The 27,116-nt window shown below is 38.2% G+C and overlaps 1 protein-coding gene across 1 annotated transcript in view; it reads right to left on the bottom strand.

The window, feature by feature from the left end:
• Positions 1-27,116, bottom strand: part of LOC150090699 (putative ubiquitin carboxyl-terminal hydrolase MINDY-4) — a 238,239-nt gene that overhangs the window by 31,514 nt on the left and 179,609 nt on the right. Inside the window, exon 11 of the mRNA XM_090369549.1 lies at positions 24,791-24,856. Within this exon, the coding sequence (XP_090225675.1) occupies positions 24,791-24,856 (66 nt within the window). The remainder of the gene's footprint in view (positions 1-24,790; positions 24,857-27,116) is intronic.

Genomic DNA, 27,116 nt, shown 5'->3' with positions numbered 1-27,116 from the left:
TTATTTGCAGTATCTGTATTCGCGGTCGCTGATTTAATATAAAATGAAACCTAAAAAAATGTGAATTTTAAAGCGCTGTGAACATTTTCCGCCATAAAAAAACATGGGCGTGGCTAAAATGATCTTTCCCAGTCAAAACAGCGCTCAGTGGGTGGGGGGAGAGGAATGACAAAATCGCGAACGTGGATGTTTCTCGCTAATCCTGGTTCAGTATGTGTTGTCCCTTGTCATGGAAGGTTTCGTCATTTGCTTTTAATTTATATGCTTATAAATTGAATAAATTTATCAATTTATAAATTGATATGCTTACAAAAGTGATAAATCTACCGTTTTGCAGTGTAAAACAGACTTTTTTTTCAAGTGTGTTAATGGAAGAAAGTGACTTTATTGTGGACAAGTTCTTTCTAACCCGTACAAAAATATGGCTACGAATAACAAGGGAAATGTGAAAATATCAAAGAAGGTGATGACATTAGCACATAAAATTGAGTTATTAGACAAAATTTCTAATGGTGAAAGTGTCTCCTCAGTGGCAAAACATTATAAAATCAATGAGTCAACGGTACGGTCAATCAAAAAATCGGAAGGAAAAATCCGCCGTAGTGTCCGTGGAAACGCGCTAATTGCTTCAAAAATTTGCTCTGTAACTCGTGATGTTAAAATAGAAAAAATGGAAAAAGCTTTAAATCTGTGGATAGAAGACCAAACTCAAAATAAAATTCCGTTAAGTTCACTCATCATTCGTGAAAAGACAAAAATCCTCTATCAACACTTTAGTGAAACTGGTGATAGAACTGGCGGGATAAGTTTTTTAGCTAGCAAAGGCGCTGGTTTGAAAGATTTATTTGAAATTTATAATAAATATCACATTTAATATTAAACTGTTTCTTATTTTCATTTCGATGCCATATGCTTGCATTTCATTATGTACTGTCTATGTACATAGTCATTAGTCATATTAAGAAGGTACATATAATACATACACAGACAAAGTTTTAGACTAGTTTTTCTTATACATTTCATACTTTGGAACGGAACCCCTTTATTACTATGGGAGCCATAACTCAGTATTCGCGTTTTCGGTATTCGCAGACTTTCTCAGGAACGTAACCCCCGCGTATAGCAGGGGTTTACTGTACTTGGATTTCAGGAAAGCCTTTGATACTGTTGCACAGGGAAGACTACTATACAAACTGGAGTGGTATGGCATTAAGGGTAAGTTGCTATACTGGATAAAGGGATGGTTGAGTGAGAGATGACAGAGAGTGGTAATCAATGGACACTGCTCGTCATGGACAAATGTTATTATTACATTTCCCTAGGGTTTGGTGCTGGCCCCATTGTTTTTGTATATTTATCAATGATATTGATGAAGGTATATCAGGATTAATGTCCAAGTTTGCGGATGATACAAATTTTGGCAGGGTTGTTAACAACAGTAAAGACAGTATGCTACTCCAACTGGATCTAGATAAGTTGGGCAAATGGGCTGAGAAGTGGCAACTGAAGTTTAACATTGACAAATACAAAGCACTGCACATAGGTAGCAATAACCAAAGAGAAACGTACCAACTGTGTGGTACTCCACTCAGGGAAGTGAAAAAGACCTTTGGGTAATTGTGCGGTCAAATATGAAGTTGCAGACAGCCTGCCAGGGCAGGTCATGGAGTCTTGTCGATGACATATAGGAATTTTGCTAGCAGGAACAGGGAGGTGATTATCCCGTTATACAAGGCAATGGTCAGGCCACACCTAGAGTACTGGGTAAAGGTCCGGAGGCCTAATTTTAGGAAGGATGTAGAGTTGCTAGAACGAGTACAAAGAAGGGCAACAAGATTGGTGAGGGGAACAAAGGGGTGCTCTTACCAAGAAAGGCTTAAGTTCTACAAATGCAGGGTCTGGAGAGTAGGAACCTGCGAGGTGATCTGATTGAGGTGTATAAGGCCTTGAATGGGTTGAGAAAGCTGAATGCTGATGGGATTCTTCCTCTTGCTCAGATTAAGAACCTGAGGGTGCTCAGTTTCAAATTGAGGAAAGACAGTTGTAGAATAGATGTGCAGAAATTTGCCTTTAGCCAGTTGGTGGTTAATTGGTGGAACAGACTTCCATCTATTGTTGTGAAAGTTGATAGCCTAAATAAATTTAAGGCTGAGATGGACAGTCATTTGGAATGAATGGAGGGGTGAAATGGGAGGGGTTTTTTTTGTTATTTTTTTCTTTTGGCTGATGATGCATAAGCTTGCTTCCTTGCATCGTATGCCTCTACTAATGCTAAATGTTATAAACTGTTTATGGTAATGAAACGTTAACTCATACCAGTGTGTTTGAATGGATTAAGTGGGCCAAAGATAGAAGTTTGCAATGGCCCAAGATATAGACTTCCATGAACCTCTTGCTGATGAGTTGGATATGAATAAGGACATGATTTTAGACGTGAGGAAATTTGCCTTTAGCCAGCGGGTGGTTGGTTGGTGGAACAGACTTCCATCCCTTGTCGTGGAAGTTGATAGCCTAAATAAGTTTAAGGCTCAGCTGGACAGGTATTTCGAACGAACAGAGGGGTGAAGTGGAAGTGGTTATTTTTTATTTATTTATTATTATTATTATTTTTTTTTTTTTTGGCTGATGCTGCATAAGCTTGCTTTCTTGCATCAAATGCCTCTACTAATGCTAATGCTAATGCTAATGATATGTCAAATTTTGCATGAAGATTTAGGGAAAAGAAAGGTCTGCAAAATTTGTGCTGCACAGTCTCAAGGATTAGCAGAAGCAACTAAGATCGTCATCGTGCAAAGACTTCATTCAGATTTTTCAAGACAATCCTAATTTCCTCAACTGTATTGTCACTGGAGATGAGTGTTGGGTGCTTCAGTATGATCCAGAGACAAAACATCAGAGCATGCAGTGGACTTCAAAATCATCACCAAGGCCGAAAAAGTTTTGTTAAAAGAAGTCCAGGATCAAGACAATGCTGATCATGTTTTTTGACTAACAGGCTGTGATTCATACGGCATTATTACCAGAACGGGAGAGAGTCAATGCTGCATTCCACATACAGGTGGTCCACAGACTACTGGAATACATTTCCTGGGCAAGGCCACAATTTCGAGATAAAGGTAGCTGGTTCTTGTTGCAGGACAATGCCCCCACCCATTCTGCACTTGTGAAGATATTTCTGCATTGTACAGATCAATGCCATTGATCTGTACAGATCAAACATGGCATTGTACAGATCAATCATCCACTCTATTCTCCCAATCTAGCACCAGCACTCTTCTTCCTCTTTACTAAGGCGAAATTTGTCTTAAAAGGAAAGAAACTTCAGGATTTTGAGTGAGATCATAAAGATAAACGTAACTGCCAGACTGATGAACATCACCTCTTTGGATGCCTTTGGTCACTCTTTTCAGAAATTATTAGAATATTGTAATAAGTGTATTCAATCAGGTGGATTTATTCACTTTGAATAAAAATAAAACCATTTTTGAACTCCATCACTTTGTGTTCTTTTTATTACACAAGTCTGGAAACTTTATTCCCACACCATGTATGTTGCCATAAGATTCATCATGGCAGAACCTAATAGTCTCAAACCTTCGCAATGTTTAATTTCTGTGGCAGGATACATATATGCAGGATATCCTTATTAAATCAACACTACATTATTTGAAATGCAATATAATTCAAAGTCATTCTCATTCCCCAACTGATTTAGCATTAGCATAGGCATATGATGCAAGAAAGAAAGCTTATGCAGCATCAGACAAAAAAAAAACAAAAAAAAAAAAAAACTTTCCACTTCACCCCTCTTCGTTCGAAATACCTGTCCAGCTGAGCCTTAAATTTATTTAGGCTATCAACTTCCACAAAAAGGGATGGAAGTCTGTTCCACCAACCAACTACCCGCTGCTAAAGACAAATTTCCGCACATCTATCCTATATCTGTCTTTCCTCAATTTGAATTTATGCCCTCTCAGGTGATTATTCTGAGCAAGAGGCAGTATCCCATCAGCATTGAGAATGCTCAAACCATTCAAGGCTTTATACACCTCTATCAGATCACCTCACTGGTGCCTAGTCTCCAGACACTGTAATTTGCAAAACTTAAGCCTTTCTTCGTAAGAGCAACCCTTCGTTCCGTTTACTAACCTTATTGCCCTTCTCTGTACTCATTCCAGTGGCTCTACATCCTTCTTGAAATGAGGCCTCCAGACCTGTATACAGTACTCAAGGTGTGGCCTGACCAATGCCTTATACAAGGGAATAATCACATCCCTATCCCTGCTAGAAAAATTCCTGTATATCATTGACAAGACACCATGAGCTACTCTTGCAGCTCGTCTGCACTGCTCAGAGAACTTCATATCTGCTTGCACAATTACCACCAGGTCCTTTTCATTCTCTACCACTGTCAGCGTAGTACCACAGAGTTGATATGTTGATCTGGGGTTACTGTTTCCCATATGCACTACTTTACATTTGTCAATGTTAAACTTCATTTGCCACCTCTCAGCCCATCTGCTCAACCTTTCCAGATCCTGTTGCAGCAGCATAGCATCAGTAGTGTCCTTAACAACATTGCCAACCTTTGTATAGTCTGCAAACTTGGACATTAAGCTTGATATACCATCATCATTATTATTTATAAATACAGAAAACAACAATGGACCCAACACTGAACCCTGAGGGACTCCACTGATAACATTATTCCATGATGAGCAGTGTCCATTAATTACCACTCTCTGCCTTCTGCCACTCAACCATCCTTTTATCCATAGCAACAATTTGCCACCAATGCCACACTGCTCCAATTTGTGCAACAGTCTTCCATGTGCAACAGAATCAAAAGCCTTTCTAAGATCCAAATATATAATATCAAAGTTATTCCCTGCATCCAATTTTTTTGTGACTACATCATAGTATCCAATCAAATTGGTCAGGCAAGACCTTCCCTTAACAAAACCTGCTGTGTCTGAGCTATAACTGAATTCTTGTCAAGATGATCCTGCAGTGTTTCCATTAATTTTCCTGGAACAGAAGTTAAACTCACAGGTCTATAATTACTTGTGTCAGCCTTTGATCCTCCTTTGTGAATTGGGGTTACATTTGCACAACTCCAGTCTGTGGGTACCTCCCCCGAGTCCAAGGAAGCTCTCATAATTATGGTTAACGGATTGCTTACTTCCTTTGCTGCCTCCTTTAATATAACTGGATAAATCCCATCCACCCCAGGTGCCTTTCTTGTATTTATCTTCAACAATTTCTCCTCCACTTTACTCTCAATTATTACAAGATCAACTAGCTCTCTGCCAGTGTTTACTTCATCTAAGGCATTCCCCTTCCTGAATAACACCTCACGTGTGAATGTAGATGCAAAATATTGATTTAGTTTGTTAGCTACCTGAGCAGGATCATCAACAGTTGAACCATCGATATCAAGTGGACCAATCTGATTCATCCCCTTCCTTCTAGAGTTTACATAAGTAAAGAACTCCTTGCTGTTTTTCTTTGCATCCCTTGCCAAAGATGTCTCGTAATCTGCCTTAGCCTGCCTAACCTCCTTTGTAACTTGGTTACAGATCAACTTATATCTATCATAGGCTTCTGTGTCACATGTTAATTTGTATGTATACCATGCATTTTTCTTCTCTGCCATATGTCTCATTAGTTCATCTGATATCCATTTAGGTCTGAACCTTGAACAATATTTCTTAGTTGGTATGTAAAGCCTAGTAGCTTTCAAGATAAGTTCTTTGAATGCTTCCCATTTTGAGTTTGCTGTTGGTAACATCATCAGTTGGTCCCACTGTATAGAATTTAAATACTGTCTCAGACCATCGTAGTCGTCTTTCCGAAAGCAATAACTCTTCCCTTTACCCCTGATGGTAGTTACCTCCTTGAGTAAATCCCACTTCAGCACACTATGATCACTGCCACCTAGTGGTTCCTGTATCTGCAGATTCTTACTTAATGCATGAAGAATCACTACTGATAATCAAATCAAGAGTATTGCTCCCTCTAGTTGCCTCCGGAACATGCTGATTTAGAAAACAATCATCCAATAAATCCACAAAAGCCTTGCTAGTGTGTGAGTGACCAACCCACAAATTCCAGTCAATATCTGGGAAATTAAAATCCCCCATTAGCATTAGTAGAGGCATTTGATGCAAGAAAGCAAGCTTATGCAGCATCAGCCAAAAAAAAAAAAACCACTCCCACTTCACCCCTCTGTTCGTTCAAAATACCTGTCCAGCTGAGCCTTAAACTTATTTAGGCTATCAACCTCCACCACAAGGGATGGAAGTCTGTTCCACCAACCAACCACCCGCTGGCTAAAGGCAAATTTCCGCACGTCTATCCTACATCTGTCTTTCCTCAATTTGAATTTATGCCCTCCCAGGTGATTATTCTGAGCGAGAGGAAGAATCCCATCAGCATTGAGCATGCTCAAATCATTCAATGCTTTATACACCTCTATCAGATCACCTCGCTGGTGCCTAGTCTCCAGACACTGTAATTTGCAAATCTTAAGCCTTTCTTCGTAAGAGTACCCCTTTATTCCATTCACTAATCTTGTTGCCCTTCTCTCTGATTATAAGACTCTCTGATTGACTGGCCCACTCTATTTCCCTGTACAGTTTCTTATTATACTCATCAGAGTCATTAGGCCTATAGCACACTCTTACTCTCAATTTTGATCTCCCAATGCTTATGTCACACCAAACTGACTCAACACTGCCCTGTCCAGCAATGTCGACTGGCTTCACTTCCTTGGATTTTATGTGTTTCTTAACTAATAGCATAACCCCTCCTCCCTTCCTATCCTGTCTATCCTTTCTGTAGACGTTGTACTCCCCAAATTCCAGTATTGCATTACTTATATCTGTGTGACACCACGTCTCTGATATCACAACAATATCCGCCTTTAATGCTTTGAGCAATACCTCAAATTCATCAAATTTATTTACCAAACTCCTAGCATTGGTGTACACGCAAGTATACAAGCACCTGTTCTTTTTCTTAGCTACCCTAACACAACCCATGTGTTTTCTTGTACCCCAATGACTCCCAGCAGTCTCTGAAATATCCTGCATCTTCTTTTCCAAGCTGCTGCTGCACATTCCAATAGAAGCAGTGCAAGAATCACTTTCACCTCTGCCAGTGGCTACTGTTAATCTATTAGTCCTTGTATCCCCCCAATCTAGCAGTTTTCCGACCCAACTAACACTGTCTCGATAGCATCAGCAAACATTCTTGCACCCTTTCTATTTAAGTGTATCCCATCCCTGTAGAAGCAGTCTCTCCTCTTAACAAGTACAGACCAGGCTGAAAAAAATTCTACCCCTGATTTTACATGTATTTTAGTACAGATTATCTGAAATACATCTACAATGAAATTGAAAGCCTGAATTTGGTCCCATGACTTGTAATCAGTTGGTCTAATTTGAAAAGACTATCAAAAACAATTACAAGCAAACATAATTATAATGAAAGTGAATGTACTAAAAAAATAAATGCACAAGGCATAATAGACTATAAATTAGAAATTCACTACAGACCTGCCAGTGATATATGCACAATATTTTGTCCGTAGTAGTGAACTACGACAGTAGTATAAAAGGCATCGATTTAATTGTACCTCATATTGTGACTACCTTCACAACGAGTTACCATGATATTGCACTACCTTGAATAAACAACCGAAGCAATCGGAGCCATATGGCCTTAGTTGCTAATGCTCCTAAAAAAAAAAAAAAATAATAAGCAATGCTTCACCAATGGAGAAGACTATTGTTACTTATTCTCAGCAGATACCATCACCCAGACACCATCATTTCAAGGCTTATTGGCCTATCCTCAGGGCATTTTTGTATGCCTTGTGTGTTTATTTTTCTTAGTATTATTAGTACGTGCACCATTTGGCATCTCTTATATGGTGGAGTTATACTTCATAACTGGGTTATAACTGGGATATTGCACATGGAAAATTTCATGTCAGATTAAACAGTAACATTTAAGTACTTTTGTCTTGAACCATTTTAAGCTCCTCTCCCACTAGCTTATACACAACTCTAGGATTTCTGTTCCCCAAATGTAGTATCTTACATTCATTAGCATTAAACTTTAGTTGTCACTTTTTCAGACCATGTATGCAACAGATCCAAGTCATTTTGAAGCATCATAACTTGCCAAGAATTTTTAAACACCCTTCCCATCTATAAATCATTTGCAAATTTTGACAGTTTATAAATACTCTGATCAATATCATTTTTGAAAATTAGAAATAGGAGAGGACCCCACTTATCATACAGGTCTATTCTGAAGACTGACCATTTATGACAACCTGCTGCCTCCTATCTTTTAACCAGCTTGCAATCCAACATAAGATCTTACTAGTAACTCCAACTTCCAATTTATATAGCAGCCTTCCATGAGGGATGGTATAAAAAGCTTTACTAATGTCAAAATATAATATCAAAATTGTCACCTGCACACAACTGCTCAATCACTACATCATAGTAATTTATCAAATTCGTTAAGCATGACCTTCCCTTAATGAACAGATACCATTCTTGTTGAGATGGTCCTGAATCACAATCACAAATTCCATGATTTTTCCCTAGCACAGAAGACAAACTCACAGGCCTGTGGTTACCAAACTCTTTAGCACCACCTTTGTGGATTGGGGAGACATTAGCACTTTTCCAGCCTAAGGGCTGGAAAAGTGCTAAAGATGCTCTCATTAACATTCCCAAACAGTATGATACATTCATATGCAGCCTTTTTAACTATAATTGAATATATACACCATTCTCCCCTGGAGACTTGCCCTCCCTTAATGTCAGTAGCTTTTCTAATAAATGCTTCTCTGAGATCATTATATATTATTTATTTTACAGCAAATTGACTTTTTAACATTCCTCAAAGATTTAAGCTTTTGATTGTAAATATTGCTGATAAGTATCTGTTCAACTCATCTGCCATTTCTGATGGGATTTCTATGGACTTTCTACAGCAACCTGTTATGGGGCCTATTTGATTTACTCTTCATTTTTGTATTCACAAATGAGAATTCCCAAACCCCTTGGCTCCCTTAGCTAGTGCAGCGCTTTCTCATAATCAGCTTTTGCCCACTTTACCCCATCAGTGGCTTTGTAACATATTTTCTAAAAATGCCCATACAGATCAGAATCCTATGATTGCCTGTAACTGTCCCATGCTTGTTTATTTTGCCCAATTAAACTTTTAACCTCACCTGCTACCATTTTGATATTTTACACATATGGAACTTGACCTTTAGTACTAATGTTTCTTAAGGGATAAATCCCTTGAATATTTCCCATAGTGTATTTTTTCCCTACACCACACAATAGTTCCCCCATTTAATCAAGGCCAAGAAATATCTTATTCACTTATAGGCTCCTCTCTTGAAACTGAAAGTCTTGCCTTTACCTTTAACCACATAGGTTTCTTTATATACAACCCAATTTATGATATTGTGGCCAATGTCTGCAACTGGTTCTCCTATTGTTAGGTTGTTTATGATACAGTTAGGCGGCTCCTTAGTGAGAATCAGATCTAGGAGGTTAAAGCTGATTGTATTCAGCCTTGCTGGGATAAGCAGAAATCATCCAATATGTTAACAAACAACTGTTACCTCCATCAAGCAAATCTAATCCTGGCTATGCCATTTTCAGAACAATAAACAGAAAGAGATCAAGCTGTCAAAAAACCTCCTGCCTCTGATCCTGCAAATCTTCAAGTACCATACACTGATTATAGATATATCAGACAGAGAGCAATCCAAAAACAATGGATAAAAATTTGGCAAGGACAAATAATACAGTTCACATAATACAGTCTGTGAAAGGCAGACTGAAGTCACCCATAAGGAGACAATATTGTTTACTAACCCATTCAATAAATTCAAGCCAGATATTTTTGTAATACTCTTCAGAGCTATTTGGCATGTAACATACTCCAACCACCATCATCCCTTTACTGCAAGTTGGTTGGTTGTTTTAGGATTTTATGGTGCATTAGCATTTAAGGTTATAATGGGCCATTACTACAAGTCATTACCTTTATCAGAATAGGGAGAATATTTTTGCCTTCAGGCAATTTTTGATGAGAAACATCATCCCTCCTGCCCTTCTTAATTTGTCTGTACTATTGTAGAGAAAAAATTAAGTTTTTACTTAATTGCTTTTGACAATCCTGATGCACCCCTTATAGTAACTTGAAAAGGATTTTTCCAAATGGTCTTAGATTTAGAATTCTGATGTATTTTACTCCTATTACAGCTTCTCTTTCAGTGTTGAGGGTAATCAATGGTTGCACACAAATGCTCTCAAAGAGGATGCAAGGGTAATTCTGTCTTCTTGTGTCTAATTAAATGATAACAACATATTCTCAACTTGCACAAACATTATGAACCAATTAAAACAAAAATGGATATTTTGGTTCCCTGCCCTGAACTTTGAATGAACCAGGTTTCAATTTACAGGGTATTGATAAAATTTTCATATATTATTTACTACTTTTATTTATTTATGAATGATAACTATGTTTTTTTTTTTTTTTTAATGAAAACCCCAACCACGAGAGGTATTAGAACCTATAGTACTTAGTACCATGATTGGGTTGGAGGTTGAGAAGATGAGATAAGATATTTGTTGGCATTAGACTTGAACTTCTGTAGACTGTAATTTTCAGGAAAGACATAAGAAGGAAGGTTGTTCCAGAAAACGGCAGTTCAATAAATGAATAAACGAGGAAGATGCAAAGTTGGTTTTGTGAGTTTGAAGTTGGACAGTAAATGGATGTTGGCTGGTGGCAGTACGTGTTCAGACTGTTTTGAAAGAGAGAGCGGGAATTATAGAAACTAATTCGGAAGAACACCACACATGGAGGTATCTGTAGAAAAGGTACGCAGCAGAAACAGTACGGCTATGAGACAGCGAGTGGAGAAACTCTGTTAAAGATGTCATTAATTAACCTAAATGTCCTCTTCTGAATGGAATCTAGAAGTCTGAGAGAGGTTTTGGGGGCATCACTCCAGATGTGGGAACAATATTCCATGGTAGGGAGGATTTGCAATTTGTACAAAGTGAACAGCTGTTTGGAAGAAAAGTAAAGCCGAAAACGAAAGAGAAAACCAAGTTTTTTGGATGCAGAGGAAACAATATTTGTAATGTGCTTGTGCCAAAAGATATTAGAAGTCAGGGTAATCCTCAAAAAAGATATATCGACTTGCTTAGAAATCAGAGTGTCACCAAAGATAAGCATAGGAGCAGAAGAATCCTGTTTGCGAGATATAAGACAAGACTGAGTTTTAGAAGGATTGAATTCAACTAAATTGTCTTTGCCTCACTGGAGAATTACCTGGAGATCGGCATTTAAGAAATTTATAGCGGATATTCGAGAGGTTGAAGCTGATTGAGCAGGGCAAGGTTTCTCATAATGGTAAGTGGAATGCAATGTGCTATCATCGGCAAAACTATGGATAGGATTTCCAGTCAATGGAAGAAGATCATTAATATACAAGAGGAAAACAATGGGGGAAAGATCTGAACCTTGGGGGACACCAGCATTAGTGGAGAAGTTAGAAGACAGAGGGCCATCTACCATCACCCTCAGTGAGTGATCAGAGAGAAAACTGGATAACCAATTATAAAAAAACAGTTGGCAAACTATAAGATGGAAGTTTGTTTAGAAGACTTTTATGCCAAACACGATCGAAAGCCTTTGAGATGTCAAGAGCAACTGCTTGTGTTTCACCGAACTTTTCCATTGAATTTGTACATAAATGGGTAACATAAGCCAGAATATTACCAGTGGATTGATACTAATGGAATCCATACTGGTGATCATTAATCAGAAGGAAGGTTTCTAGCAGAGTTGTACTGCTCAAAAAATAGTACCGGAACACTCGTTGATTAACTTCAAATAGTTACCTATGCTTTTTTCATTTGCAAAAATAAATAAGTCAAAGATTAGACTATTTGTTCAGTATTTATTTATAACTATTAAATAAAAATTTCAAAAGTAAAAAACAAAGACAAAAAATTTTAAAAATCAGAAAAGAAAAAAACAGAAACAAAAACTCCAAAATAATATAAAAAATACTGTTCAGAAGAATCATAGAAATTCCCATACAGGATTCATTATGTATTCTTGTGTGACTGCCCTTTTTGTTTGTTGGTCAACAGCAGAACGATGAGACCGCAACCAAGACAGACAAAAATTTGGATTTCATAATTATAATGGTGGACCATGTAGTTTAATAAACAACAAACATTTAGAAAAAAGTACCGGAACATCGTTTCGGCCCAAATACACCACTGATTTCTAGGTAGTTTAAGAGTTGGTGGTTAATTGATTTCTCCATTACTTTAGAAAGAGTAGAAGTAATTGGAATGGGACGATAACTGGATGGGAGGGATTTGTCACCCTTTTTAGGAACTGGCTGGATATGAGCAAATTTCCAAGCAGAAGGAAAAACACCTTTGGAATAAGAAAGTGAAAAAAGGTGGCAAAGAATAGGAGTAAGTTCAGGACCACAGGTTTTGAGAACAAGTGGAGAAATACCATCAGGACCTGGAGCTTTCGGAGCATCAAGTTTCGTCAAAATCCTTCTGACATCCTTTTGACAGAAGACCACAGAAGCCATTGAATGGAGCGTGTTGGGAATGGTGGGAGGTGTTTTACCAAGATCATTAATACATGGAAGAAAAAATGGGATGCTAGCAGGTCAGCTTTATCTTTGGCTGAAGTGACAATAGAACCATCTGGTTTGGACAGAGGTGGGAGCAGAGATGGGCAAAAGTTGTGGCCAATAGCTTTGGAAAGAGACCAGAATGCTCGGCTACCATTTGGGCAAGAAGGAAGCTTTCTACTATTAGCCTATTCAAAATCTAGTTTGGACTGATTAATAACTGCTTTACAATTGTTGCAAGCTTTTTGTAGGCAGAAAATGAAACTGAAAAAGTGGAACCAAGCCAATTACAATATGAAACATTCTTCACCTGAATGGCTTTAGCACATTTATTGGAAAACCAAGGTTTAGATAAAGGACGAGTTTTTAAATTGGAATGTGAGATAAAGGATTCTATTCCTACAAGAATATTTTCACTGTCACAATCTGAGCAAACGATGACATCAGAAGTTTTGAAACAGTAGTCTGACCAAGGAAAAGAAGAAAAGAAATCTTGCAGGTCATCCCATTCTTGTAATGCCTAAGAACACGAGGTGGGGAACAGCCGTGAGATAGAGGCTCCACTGGAGAGGAGACAATCACCAAGTTGTGATCTGAGGTGCCTAAAGGACCACTCACTTCGACCATGTACTTAGAAGGGGTGTTTGTGAGAAAAAGATCAAGCGTATTGGCTGTATGATTAGGGTTGTCCGGTATTCTTGTAGGTAAATGAACAATCTGTGCCAGGTCATTTGTAATTGCAAAAGCCTCAGTATCTCAACCAGCTGAGTCGGCGTGACTAGAAAACGGAAGCCAGCTGGAGTTGTGAACATTAAAATCACCAAGGAAAATTACCTCACTGTTAAGAAAGTTGGACTGGAGAACGTCAAGTTGCAAAGAGAGGAAGTATTGGTATTGGTATTGGTGTTTAAAGGCACAAGGGCAACTAAGGCCAAAATGTGCCAGGTCCTACATTATTATTCTAAGGTAATATAATATGTTCTATTTTGGCATCATAGGAATTCATATATATGTATTTCCTTCAGAAATGTATAGAGTGTAGCTAGGTTAGCACTATTGCCAATCATGTGGTTAAGCGATAACGGTTCTTGTAGTTGTGATTGAGAATGGAAAATTCTTCTGAAAGGAGAATAGTGAGGACAATCTAAAAGTATATGCTTGACTGTAAGCGGTAGTGAACAATGCGTGCATCGAGGTGGGTCATCCCCCATGAGTAGAAACATATGGGTTAGATGAGTATGTCCAATCCTTAGTCTTGCTAGAACAACTTCTTCCTGTCTATTTTGTCTAAGGCTGGAAATCCATAACGCAGGTTCTTTTTTGATTTGGAGCAACTTGTTATTACTTTGTGCCTTCCATATTTCTGACCACTGAAACATATAGACTTTTTTTATATGCTTCAAATAATCTCTATATGGTACTTTATAATTTGCTGGTGTTGTACTGTTTGGATTTTTGGCTGCCTGATCTGCTCTCTCATTGCCTAAGATACCAGAATGCCCTGGGATCCAGCAGAATTTCACTTTATGATTCCTACTTCGTAGGTGGTTTAAGTAGCAAATGATTTGTTTTTCGATTGGTTGTGATATTGAAAACTGATTACCCAAAGCAGACACTGCACTCAAAGAATCAGTGTATATTATACTGCTAGTATTGTGGATAGTGTTAATATTCTGTAAGGCTAGTTTAATTGCATATAACTCAGCAGTGTAACTGCTACATTCAACTGGTAGTGATATGGAGACTGTAAAAGATGGAAAGACAGCTGCGGCACCAACTGTAGAATCTGTTTTTGAGCCATCTGTATATATTTGGTAGCTCTGTATATTGTTGAGGGTATGTTCTTTATGTAGTTGTTTGATATTTTCATCTGCCAGGGAGTTCTTTCCCCATTGCTGAAAGTGCGTATCACAGTGAGGGAGATTTACAGACCAGGGTGGATCAGGAATATCGCTTTCTTTAAGTATGTTATCAAAATCAATATTCCAGGTGTGAAGCAAATCTTTTAGTCTCATGCCAGTTGGTCTATTTTCATTCGGTTTACTGTTATAGAACGTTGTCCACTCAGGGTTGGAAAGCAACGGTCGAACGGGATGGTCTGGAAGGCTCTGAATTTTAGCTCCATAATTTAGAAGCAACATTTTCCTTCGAAGGTGAAGTGGAGGTTCGTGTGCCTCTACATACAGACTCTGAACAGGGGATGTTCTAAATGCGCCCAGAGCAGTTCGAAGGGCACTGTGTTGGATGGTATTAAGTCTGATTAATGCGCTTTTCCTAGCTGAATCATATACAATAGCACCGTAGTCTAAACGAGATCTGATAATAGCACGATACAAATGTAATAGAGTGTACCTATCAGCTCCCCATGTCATAGCAGAAATGGACCTAAGTATATTAAGTTTCTTTAGACAGACAGTTCGGAGGTGTGTGATATGTGAAATAAAGTTCAGTTTGGTGTCCAATATTAGGCCTAAAAAACGGAAATTACTGGTGAGAGGGATCAAATGGTTTTTTAATCTGAGTTCTGGTTCTGGGTGTAGCTTATGTTTTTTGCAAAAGTGAACTGCAATTGTTTTTTGGTCTGATAAACGATATCCATTCTGCATTGCCCATGCCTCCAACTTATTTATAGAGAGTTGCAGCTGTCTTTCAATGGTATATATATTTTTGGAACGGCAAGATATAGTTAGATCATCAGCATACATATATAGTTCTACAGTATTTGGGATGTTGTGTGTTATGGTGTTCAGTCTAAGTGAAAAAAGGGTAGAGCTCAGTACTGATCCTTGCGGGATACCTTCTTCTTGAGTGTAGGACCGGGAAAGTACAGATTGATAGCGGACCTGAAAGGTTCTGTGTTGAAGAAAATTTTTAACGAATTCTGGTAAGTGCCCTCGCAATCCTATGGAATGAAGCTCTCTCAATATGCCGTATCTCCAGGTAGTGTCGAAAGCCTTTTCTATATCGAGACTTACCATTACAAGATGTTCATTTTTGACGTAAGCATTGCGGATGTTAGTCTCGGCTTTCACCATTAGATCTAAAGTGGATCTGTTTTGTCGGAAACCAAACTGATTGTTGTTCATCAGTTGTTTAGTTTCAAGAGCCCAGGTAAGCCGTCTGTGTATCATTCTTTCTAGGATTTTACTTAGGCAGCTAGTTAGAGAAATAGGTCGGTAATTTTCTGGAAATGTGTGATCTTTTCCTGGTTTAGGAAAGGCCAAAATGATGGAATGATGCCAGGAAGATGGATACGTACCCTCAAGAAAAATCCGATTATAGAACATTAATAGTAAATTCAAGGCTGTACTGTTTATATGTTCCAGCATTACATAATATATACCATCAGGTCCAGCTGCACTGTTAGGTGATCTTTTTAATGCTGTTTGCAGTTCAAATAGGTTAAACGGTTGATTATAGCCAATATATTGGGAAGTATGGAAATTTATTTTGTACCTTTCTGCTGAAGCTTTGATTTTAAGAAAGGAGTTGCTATATGCTGACGTGGCAGATGTTTGGTAAAAATTCTCTGCAAGGACGTTAGCTATTTCTTGACAGGAAGAAATTTCCTGTCCATTTTTGATTAAAATGGGAGAAGGAAGAGGTGGATATTTCCCATTTAATTGCCGAATTTTTTTCCAGATGAGACGACTGCTAGTATCTTTTGTAATAGTGGAGGCAAACTGTATCCACGATTCCTTTTTGGCTTTTCTTCTAACTTGCCTAGCTTTTGACTTTAGTCTTTTATACTGAATTAGGTTGTTGGTAGTTGGGAACTTCCGGAACAGGTTCCAGGCTTTATTTTTTTCCCTTTTGGCATTGGTACAAGTTTCATTCCACCAGTGTTTAAGGTTTTTGTGTTTAAATGTGGAGGCTTGAGGTATTGCTTCGGAGGCAGTGGTCAGTATTTGTTTGGTAATATGCTCTGTGGCATCATCAATGGATTGTAGTTTGATCAATTGGCTATCAAAAGAAAGATGGGTTGAAAACTTTTTCCAATCTGCTCTGGAGAATTTCCATTTTGAGCGATTATCAGGATGTGATGTTTGAAGCGTTTGGATTCTGCATATGATTGGAAAGTGATCACTGTTGTGTGGGTCGTTTAATACTGTCCATTCTATACTGGGGTATAATATGGGGGAACAGAGAGTTAAATCAATTGCTGACATAGATCCAGAGGGAAGGTGAGTATAAGTATTTTCACCAGTGTTCAGTAATGTTATATTCAGTTGGTCTAGTATAGTCTCGATCAAGTGTCCTCTACTGTCCATGTGGTCTGATCCCCACAATGGATGATGCGCGTTGAAATCACCAAAGATACAAAAAGGTGGTGGTATCTGTCTTATAAGGTCTTCTAGTTCTTTAAACGTGCACATCTTGTTAGGTGGAAGGTACAGAGATACTAGAGTTAGAATTTGCCCAACTGATACACGTACGGCAATGGCTTCTAAGTGGGTTTGAAGCGGAATTTTTCTAGATGGTATTTTACAGTCAACTAGAATCGCGACGCCTCCGCGTGCGAATAATGAGGAGTTTCTATCTTTTCTGTAAAATGTAAAATTTCTGATTGATGGAATGACTTGTGGAGTTAGATTAGTCTCTTGTATGCAAACGGCTATAGGACCATATCGGGATATTAAATCATAGATGTCATCGGTATTGCTGCGTAAACCTCTACAATTCCATTGAACAATGTTCTGCATTATCGGGGTTTGAGGAGGGAAGGCGAGTCTGTCTGTTTCTTGTGAGTGGGTTGCTTTTGACGGTCGTATTTCATTTTATCTTTTCTAGGAAAATTGGGACGTCCGGAATCTGTACCCTCTTCTACGTCATCAGTTTGACCTGATGTAAATCCAGTCTCCATATCATCTTCTGCATGAAGATCAAGTACTGTTTCATCGTGTGTAGTTATATTTTCAGAGTCCATTCTATTTGAGTTTGCCTTTTGTGATTCACTGGCTTGTTGCCTTCGTGATTTATTTGACATTTTATCACATGATTTTATTTTAGGCGGAACTGTGATAGGGGTATTGCTTATTTCATCAACTACAACGGGTTTGCTGGTAGGTTGAGGTGTTGATAGCACAGATCGTGCCCACTCTGCAATGGATGTATTGGGCGGAATTGATACATCAGTTTGGGTTGAAACAGCTTGGCATTTTAGTGTAATGGCAGCGTACGTGGTTTTTGGGATAGTTGACTTTATTTGCTTTCTTGCTTCTTGATATGTGACCTTATTCTCTGTCTTGTACTTTTGTATTCTTTTTTCAATTTTCCAGAGTTCGCATGATTTTGAGTATGCTGGATGGTCATTCTTGCAATTTGGACATTCCGGAGCCTTTGCAGTGCACTCTGTTTGTGAATGGTTTTTTGACCCGCAGTTAGGACAAGTATTTTCGCCTCTACATGTTGTTTGGGAGTGACCAAACTTCTGGCACTTGAAACATCTTAAAGGGTTTGGAATGTATGGGCGGATACGGCAGTTTAGGTAGCCTGCTTTAACTGAGGTCGGCAAATTTGGTGTACTAAAGGTCAGTATAATATTACGTGTGGGAACAAGATTGTCATCCTTCTTTATCATAATTCTTCTTGCTTGAGTTACTTTCTGTTCTGCTAGTTCCACGACTATCTCCTCTTCAGTTACGTTCAACAAATCCCACTCACTTATTACTCCTTTTGAGGAGTTCAAGGTGTTATGTGGTGAGACTTTGATTGGGATTCCGCTTATAGATGTCATTTTTAATAAAAATTCTGAATGCCTTGCTTGAGTGGTCTCAATTAAGAGATCTCCTGATTGGAGCCTTTTCACCATTTTCGGTGTACCTGCTGCATTCTCCAGACATCTCTGGATGACAAAGGGAGAGAGTCTGCTTAGCGGCTGAGTCGATAAAGAATGTAAAATCAGAAAAGCTGGTGGTTCTGATTTGTTACAGTCTTTTTTCATTCTTTTTGCCAGATTGGAATCGTCTTCCATTCTTCGAGTCTCAGTATGTTGAGAGCCTGTCGGCTCTAGTGGTGGACATGTATCACAGTCCATTGTTGCTCCTTTTAGCCCTGGGAGTGAGCGCTTTTCCTCCCAGACTTCCAGCCCCGCCACGTGGAGGCAGGAGCGGTGCCACCTAGTGGCCAAGCGGTTGGAGAGGTTAGTTTGTTAGTGCAAAAAATTAATAAATATACTACGAAAAGAAAGGTAATTTTCCTTTCTGGGTTCTTACTTAGGATCTGTTAAGTACAGAACCACTTACAAAGAAATGAGTAGGAGAAAAGCACTGGAAAGAAAAATATAACTAAATCACTGGGAAAGAGCACTATATATCGCTTTGGAAAATCGCTTGGACACTATCGCTTGGCACTCGGGGCCAAGAGAGGAAGTCTAAGAGCTCTGAGTGATTAGTGAAGTTGGGAGAACGGTAGAGACAACAAATGAATATGACAGAATGAGGTAGAGAGATTTTAAGCCAGAGAAGATCGAAAAGAGGAGATTCCGAATTACCAAGTCTCTGACAGGGAATATCGGAATGGACATATGCACAAGTACCACCTTTGAGGCCAAAGGAATCATACAGCGAATAATTTGGGCAACTGAGATGAGCAGTAGTTGAATCAACCGATAACTGAAATTCTGTCATAAAAAGTACATTCGATTTGGCAGATTGCAAGTGGAAATGGACATCGTTGAGATTAGAACTGAGACCACGTATATTTGTGAAATGAACTAGGAATTGCTCAAGGACCAAGGTTAAGGTCCAAAAAACCTCTTAACTTCAATGTTAAGAGGTTTTTTGGACTTCTGTGAAATGGTTCATCAACAACTTTAATTTATTTCACACTTAGCTGGACTTACAGATCTTTTATCATTCAGTTCAATATGGAGTTTCTAAGTGAAGGAGATTTTTTTTGTTGCAAATTCCATTTAAGAGCAGTTATGAATTTCAATTTTGCTAGTCAGAGGATGCAGTTCACCTCTTTTCAATTATAGCCATGTTTCAATCACTTTTCCTCAAACAGAAATAAATAAAAATTGAATATTTAAGCTTCAAAATACTGTTTAACTTTTCATTTTACCATTTTTTGTAGATCAAAAGTTATTAACTTTCAAAAGAGCACAGGGACTTTATAGACATTCCATAATAAATTCAGGCATATATCTACTGACAATAACACAATATAAATAATTTAACAGCAAAATAATGACATTTTGAAGGAATAAACTGCATAGACTTCAACCTCCTTTTCCACAATAATGCTCACCTCAAGACACAAATTTTGAAATAGATGGAGCAATTTTTTGAAATTTATTTTAAATTTTGCATTAATTTTACTGATTTTGAAAAGCTTATTTCCATCTTGTTCATTTACTGTCACAGAAGTGGAGGAAATGGAGCAGTAACAAAAATAATTTTTGAAAAATGGCATTACGATCACTGGATTCTGTTGACCAGTAATCTATCAATTGGTTGCTACAAATATAAAATTATCAATTTTATTACCACTATGCTTTTAAACCTCCAATCACTGTAAATTCTTTCCACAGATGCTCTCTCCCTTGGCATGCTCAAGACCTAGCCAGGATCCCACCGACAATATTTTCCCTTCCACCTCTTTCTTTGGATGATCCTCCTACATCACCTAAATTCACTTCCATAACTGCACTGGAAGAACTGCCTGTTTTGGATTTAAGATTTACCCAAATAAAACTCATTTCCTACTACAAACCTTTCCAGAAATTCTCTCTCCCTTTCCCCTGTCATTATTGTTTCCTCAATTCAAGCCCTGGATCAAACCACTGAAACAATCAGTATTCATAAATGGTCACAATTTCAACAAAATAAGCAGATTCACATCTACTGGAGCACATAAAAGGATCAGAATAAGCAAACACCAAAGTCTATTTGAACATTGCATAACAACAACTTTCGTCACTTAGTCATATTAATGAAAAATGGACTACTGTCACACCAATAAATGGAAGCATGTTCTCTTACTCTCAACTTTGTGACTGCTAATAGTTTAGTCCCTTTGCTACTGTAGACTTACAAGTGTAAGTTTCTTACAGCTCTCAGGTGTGTGTTAAGTAGCAAACCTTAACCAACCAAGTGTTAGCTGGTTTCATTAAGTTATATTTAATGAATGGGTTAGTGCCATTGCACCATGTTTTGTTCATAGTGAGCTGCCGAAGTAAATAATTGGCATAATTTTAATTGTATCTCATATTGTGAATACGTTCTCTTACTTTCAACTTTGTGATGGCTAATAGTTCAGTCCCTTTGCTACTGTAGACTTACAAGTGTAAATTTTTTACAGCTTTTAGGGGTGTGTGTATGAACATTTTATGATGAATCTTGGTAATTTAAAATATGATGATGCTGGGTTTAGTAGCAAACTTTAACCAACCAAGTGTTAGCTGGTTTTCATTAAGTTATATTTAATGAATGGGTTAGTGCCATTGCACCATGTTTTGCTTGTGGTGAACTGCCGAAGTAGATAATTGGTCATTTTAATTGTATCTCATATTGTGAATACCTTCACAACAAGTTACCATGGTATTGCACTACCTCGAACAAATAACACTTCACCAATGGAGAAGATTAATGTTATTTATTCTCGGCAGATACAACCAACCAGATTGCACCATTTCAAGGCTTGTTGGCCTCTTCTCAGTGGGTGGGTAGGTACCCTGGTATTGCAATTGTAAGAATCCAGTAACTCCACAATATGAGAGATGCCTGATAGTGTGCAATAATATAAACTAAGGTGATTATTTTGCATAAAGCATGAGACTACACGTAAGATTCACTAGTGAACAGGTTAGTGCCATTGCATCATGTTTTGTTCATAGTGAACTGACAAAGTAGATAATGTGTAGGGCAATACCAATTATCTACTTCACATGGCAACTCATTGTGAAGGTAGTAGTAGTAATAGTAGTAGTAGGGGCATATGATGCAAGAAAGCAAGTGCATGGCGCCTCCGTAGCCAGGTGGGCAGGAGCAGCAGTGCGTAGCACACACTTCTTGATTAGACCGGGGTTGGAGTCCGTGACCACCAAATACAGTGGATGCAGAAAGGTCAGGGAATGACCACTGCATATCCCCGGAGCAATATGGCCTTAGTTAATAATTCTCCTAACAACTAAAAACAACAACAAAAAGCAAGTGCATGAGCTTATGCAGCATCAGCCAAAAAAAAAATTCACACAACCATTCCCTCTAAATGTTTGTCCAGTTCCTCCTTAAATTTATTTAATCTATCACCTTCCACAACAACAAATGGAAATTTGTTCCAGCAATTAACCACCCACTGGTTAAAGGCAAATTTCCGCACATCTATTATATCTATCATTCCTTAATTTTAATTTATGCCCCCTTAGGTTCATAATCTGAACAAGTGGAAGGATCCCATCAGAATTCAGCGTGCTCAACCCATTCAAGGCTTTATATACCTCAATCAGATCACCGCGCAGGTGCCTAGTCTCCAGCCACTGCAATTTGCAGAACTTAAGCCTCTCTTGGTAAGAGGATTCCTTCATTCCCCTCCCCAATCTTGTTGCCCTTCTCTGTACACGCTCAAGCAAATCTACATCCTTCCTAAAATGAGGCCTCTAGATGTGTACACAGTACTCAAGGCGTGGCCTGACCACTGTCTTATACAGAGGGACAATCACCTCCTTTTCCCTGCTAGAAAAATTCCTATATATCATTGACAAAACCCCATGACCTACCCTGGCAGCCTGTCTGCATTGCTCAGAAAACTTCATATCTGGCTGACAATTACTCCCAGGTCTTTTTCATTTTCTACCACCTTCAGTGTAGTACCACACAGTTGGTACATTTCTCTGGGGTTAATTTTACCCATATGCAGTGCTTTGCATTTGTCAAGGTTAAACTTTAGTTGCCACTTCTCAGCCCATCTGCCCAAATTTTCTAGATCCTGTTGCAGTAGCACACTGCCATTACTGTCATTAACAACCCTGCCAACCTTTGTATCATCTGCAAGCTTCAATACTAAGCCTGATATCATCAATATCATTGATAAATGATATTGATGATATCAGGCCCTTCATCAATATCATTGATAAATATACAAAACCACAGTGGACCCAACAACAAACCCTGTGGGACTCCGCTAATAACATTAGTCCACCAAGAGCAGCACCCATTGATTATCACCCTCTGTCTTCTCCCACTCAACCATCCTTTTATCCATTGTAGCAATTTACCCTTAATACCATTCTGCTCCAATTTGTACAGTAGTATTCCATGCGCAATAGTGTCAAAAGCTGTCCTGAAATCCAAGTAAAAGATATCAAAATTATTTTTTGCATCCAGTTCCTTTGTAACCACATCATAATAACCAATCAAATTTGTCAGACAAGACTTTCCCTTAACAAACCCATGCTGTGTCTGAATTATTGGTGCAGTCTTGTCTGGATGATCCTGCAATGCATCTTTAACCAGTGACTCCATTATTTTACCCGGAACAGAAGTTAAACTAACTGGTCTGTAATTACTTGTCACCCGTCGATTCCCCCTTTGTGAATTGGGGGATTGAAGGGTTTGCACACCTCCAGTCTGTGGGGACCTCCCCTGAATCCAAGGATGCTCTCATAATTATGGCTAAGGGTTTGCTTACTTCCTTTCCCACCTCCTTTAATAACTGGATAGATCCCATCCACCCAAGTGCCTTTCTTATGTTTAACTTCAACAATTTCTCCTCCACTTTGTTCTCAGTGTTTACAAAATCATTAAGCACCCTGCTACAATTTGATAACCTTCTGGCATTTTTTTACCTTAATAACTCCTCATGTGTGAATGTAGATGCAAAATACTCATTGTTTGCTTGCTATATGAGCAGGATCATCAACAGTCGAACCATTGATATCAAGTAGACCAATCAGATTCATCCCCTTCCTTTTAGAGTTTATATAAGTAAAGAAATCCTTGCTGATTTTCTTAGCATCCTTTTCCAAAGATTTCTCGTAATCTGCCTTCGCCTGCCTAACCTCCTTTGTGACTTGATTACAGACTAGCCTATATCTGCCATAGGCTTCTGTGTCGCCTGATAATTTATATGGATCCCATGCATTTTTCTTCTCTGCCACGAGTCTCATTAGTTTGACAACCATTTAGGCCTAAACCTTGAACAATATTTCTTAATAGGTATGAAACTTTTAGTAGCTTCCACGATTAATTCCTTGAATGCTTCCCACTTAGAATTTGTTGTTGGTAACATCATCAGTTGATCCCACCGTACAGAATTTAAAAACTGTCTGAGACCACTGTACTCACCTTTACAGAAGCAAAAACCTTTTCCTTTACCCCTGATGGTAATTATATCTTTAAGTAAATCCCACATCAGTACACTGTGATCACTGCCACCTAGTGATTCTTTTATCTGCAAATTCTTAATACATGAATGATCACTGCTGATAACCAGATCAAGAGTATTACCCTCTCTGGTTGCCTCTCGAACATGCTGCTGCAGAAAACAATCATCCAATAAACCCACAAAAATCTTACTAGTGTGCGAGTGGCCATCCACAAGTTCCTGTCAATATCTGGGAAGTTAAAATTCCCCATTATAAGACATTCTGATTTACTAGCCCCCACTATTTCTCTGTACAATTATTCATTGTACTCATTAGGCCTATAACACACTCCTACTCTTATTTTTGCTTTTGCAGTGCTTACGTCACACCAAACTGACTCAACAGTGCACTGTTCATCTATATCAACTGGATGCACTTCTTTTGATTTTATGTTTTTCTTAATTAACAAATAAAGGTATTCACAATATGAGATACAATTAAAATTATGCCAATTATACCATGAATAAAACATGGCGCAATGGCACTAACCTGTTCACTAGTGAACCTGAAGTGCAGTCTCATGCTTTATGAAAAATAGTCACATAAGTTATAATAAACTTAAGAATACAATTACAGGTAATAATGTCACTAAAAGAGCATATTTGGGTATTCTACATCAAATTATCTTTGGCTACATCAGTCAAAAATAATTTATTAACATTTACTATAAGCCGTTTGTTATATTTTCATAAAGGAAATCTTACCTTTGTAATTATGTTATAAAGAAATTGACAGAGTCCATCATAAGAGTTGAACACGAGTATAGAAATCTAAATAAAATGGAATTAACATATTACATAAAAATAAGCAAAAATTTACATTTCTACATTTTAAAAACCTGTATAAGAGAATTATAAATCAGTACTGTGCAATTGCCGGTCCAGAAAACTTTTAAGAGACAGCAAAAATTGTCTATTTTATTATTATTATAATTGCAATTATTTTATCAGTTCATAACAAAAAAATTTAGAAAATCCACTAACCCATTATACAAAGGGTACTAGGAAAGTTTTGCAATATGACGCAACAATGAATCACAGGAAGCTGCTTGTTGCTGCATGTTGAGACATGTTCATACGTGCATAGTAGCCGCCGCGCCAAGTCGATGGGCTCAGTTATTCATTAGTAGTGAGAGTGTAAAGTGCTTGCGATGGCATCGTGGTCACGAAATGAGACAAGGACAGTTTTGCGGTATAATTTCGTGCGTGGTTTAACCTTAGACCAGTGCTTAGAAGAAATGACTCTTGCACTAGATGATGATTGTCCACATCGTACAACGATATTCAGGTGGTATAGAGAATTCCAAAGGGAAAATTTCACTCTGGAGGATTCTGAGAGGCCGGGAAGGCCACGAACGTCAGTTACGGAGGAAAACGTTACTGCTGTGAGGAAAATGCTTGACGAAAACAGGCGAGTGACCTACCAACAGATAGAGGATACTTTGGGCCTAAATGCACCAGCAATTCATTCGATTCTGCAAGATCATTTGCACGTGAAGAAACTTTGTTCTCTCTGGGTGCCGCATCAACTGACTGAAGAGCAGATGACACGACGTGTGACTTGGTGCCGGGAGATGTTAAAAATGTTTGATAAGGGACAATCTCGGTATGTGAACAACATCGTGACAGGTGACGAGACTTGGCTGTACTATTACGATCTGCCGACCAAGGCTCAAAACAAAGTTTGGGTCTTTGATGATGACGACACACCCATAATTGTCAGAAAATGCTAGCTGTATTTTTCAAATCGAGTGGAATTGTGGAACGTGTCGTTTTGGACACGCAGAAGACAGTCACAGCTAAGTGGTATACTGAACAATGCCTGCCTAAAGTCATTGGATCTATGAAGAACCTGCGGCCAAAGTCAAGAATGGACACCTGGTACCTCCATCACGAAAATGCTCCAGCTCACCGCGCCAAAGCCTGCACCGAATATTTGACCACGACAGGACTGAAACTTCTCGAGCACCCTCCCTACAGTCCAGACCTTGCTCCCTGCGACTTTGCACTGTTCCCGCACGTGAAAATGAAGCTAAAGGGAGGCGGTTTTCCAGTGATGAGGACCTTCTACGGGCTTGGGACAATGAGTGTGCTTTACTCCCTAGTGAAACTTGGCAGAACTGGTTTAAAGATTGGTTTCGGAGGATGGAGAGGTGTATTGAATGTAGAGGAAATTACTTTGAAACAATTAAATAAACAAAGCTGTATTGCAAAACTTTCCTAGTACCCTTTGTACATTTTGCATTGAGAAACACTGACATGGATGACTCTGAGTATGGTATTTGCTTTAAAAAATAACTTGTCCCATTCTATCCAATAATGAAACAAATTTAATCCTGACTATGCCATTTTCAGAACACTAATCAGGCAGATCAAGCTGTCAAAAAACCTCCTGCCTCTGGCCCTGCAAACCTTCAAGTACCATATACAGATTATATTAATAGTTATATTAGTGATAAAAGGAAAGCAAGAAATAAAGCAAAGCAAGAAAGTTAAAAGACAATAACTAATATTTATGGGTTAATGCAGTTGCAAGCAATCATGCAATACACCCACAATGTCTACAGAATATCAATAGAAAAAGTAAATCAATCCAATAATAAGAATACCATCAAGGACTTAAGAAAACGCAAAAAAAAAAAATTATTATTATTATTATCGCTTTTTACCGACAATCTAGATGACTTCAACTGGGGCCAACCACCCAGAATGAAGGCAAAAAACGACAAGAAGTTCTCTGTTTCTGTGATGATCAATATATGCTAAGTAATTTAAATCTAAACCAAATATAAACCAGTATAGGCCGAACATAAATCGAATATAAATAAATCGAATGAAGATAATTAATTAAGAAAAATTTTGAAATATTAGAATCAAAGGTAAGAAATATAAGTAAAATATAAATGTAAGCATATATTAATCATCGTTGACCCGACAGAGAACGTAATTTAAGGATTAAAACAAGATTAAATATATAATACATACTACATTTGACCGTATCTAGGACATAATGTAATAGTCGTCAAAATAA

Source organism: Mastigoproctus giganteus, chromosome 1, assembly GCF_048544385.1.
Source record: "Mastigoproctus giganteus isolate SK-2022 chromosome 1, ASM4854438v1, whole genome shotgun sequence".
Lineage (NCBI taxonomy): Eukaryota > Metazoa > Arthropoda > Arachnida > Uropygi > Thelyphonidae > Mastigoproctus > Mastigoproctus giganteus.
The sequence above is the reverse complement of the archived record's forward strand: the minus strand, read 5'-3'. Positions and strand labels throughout refer to the sequence as shown.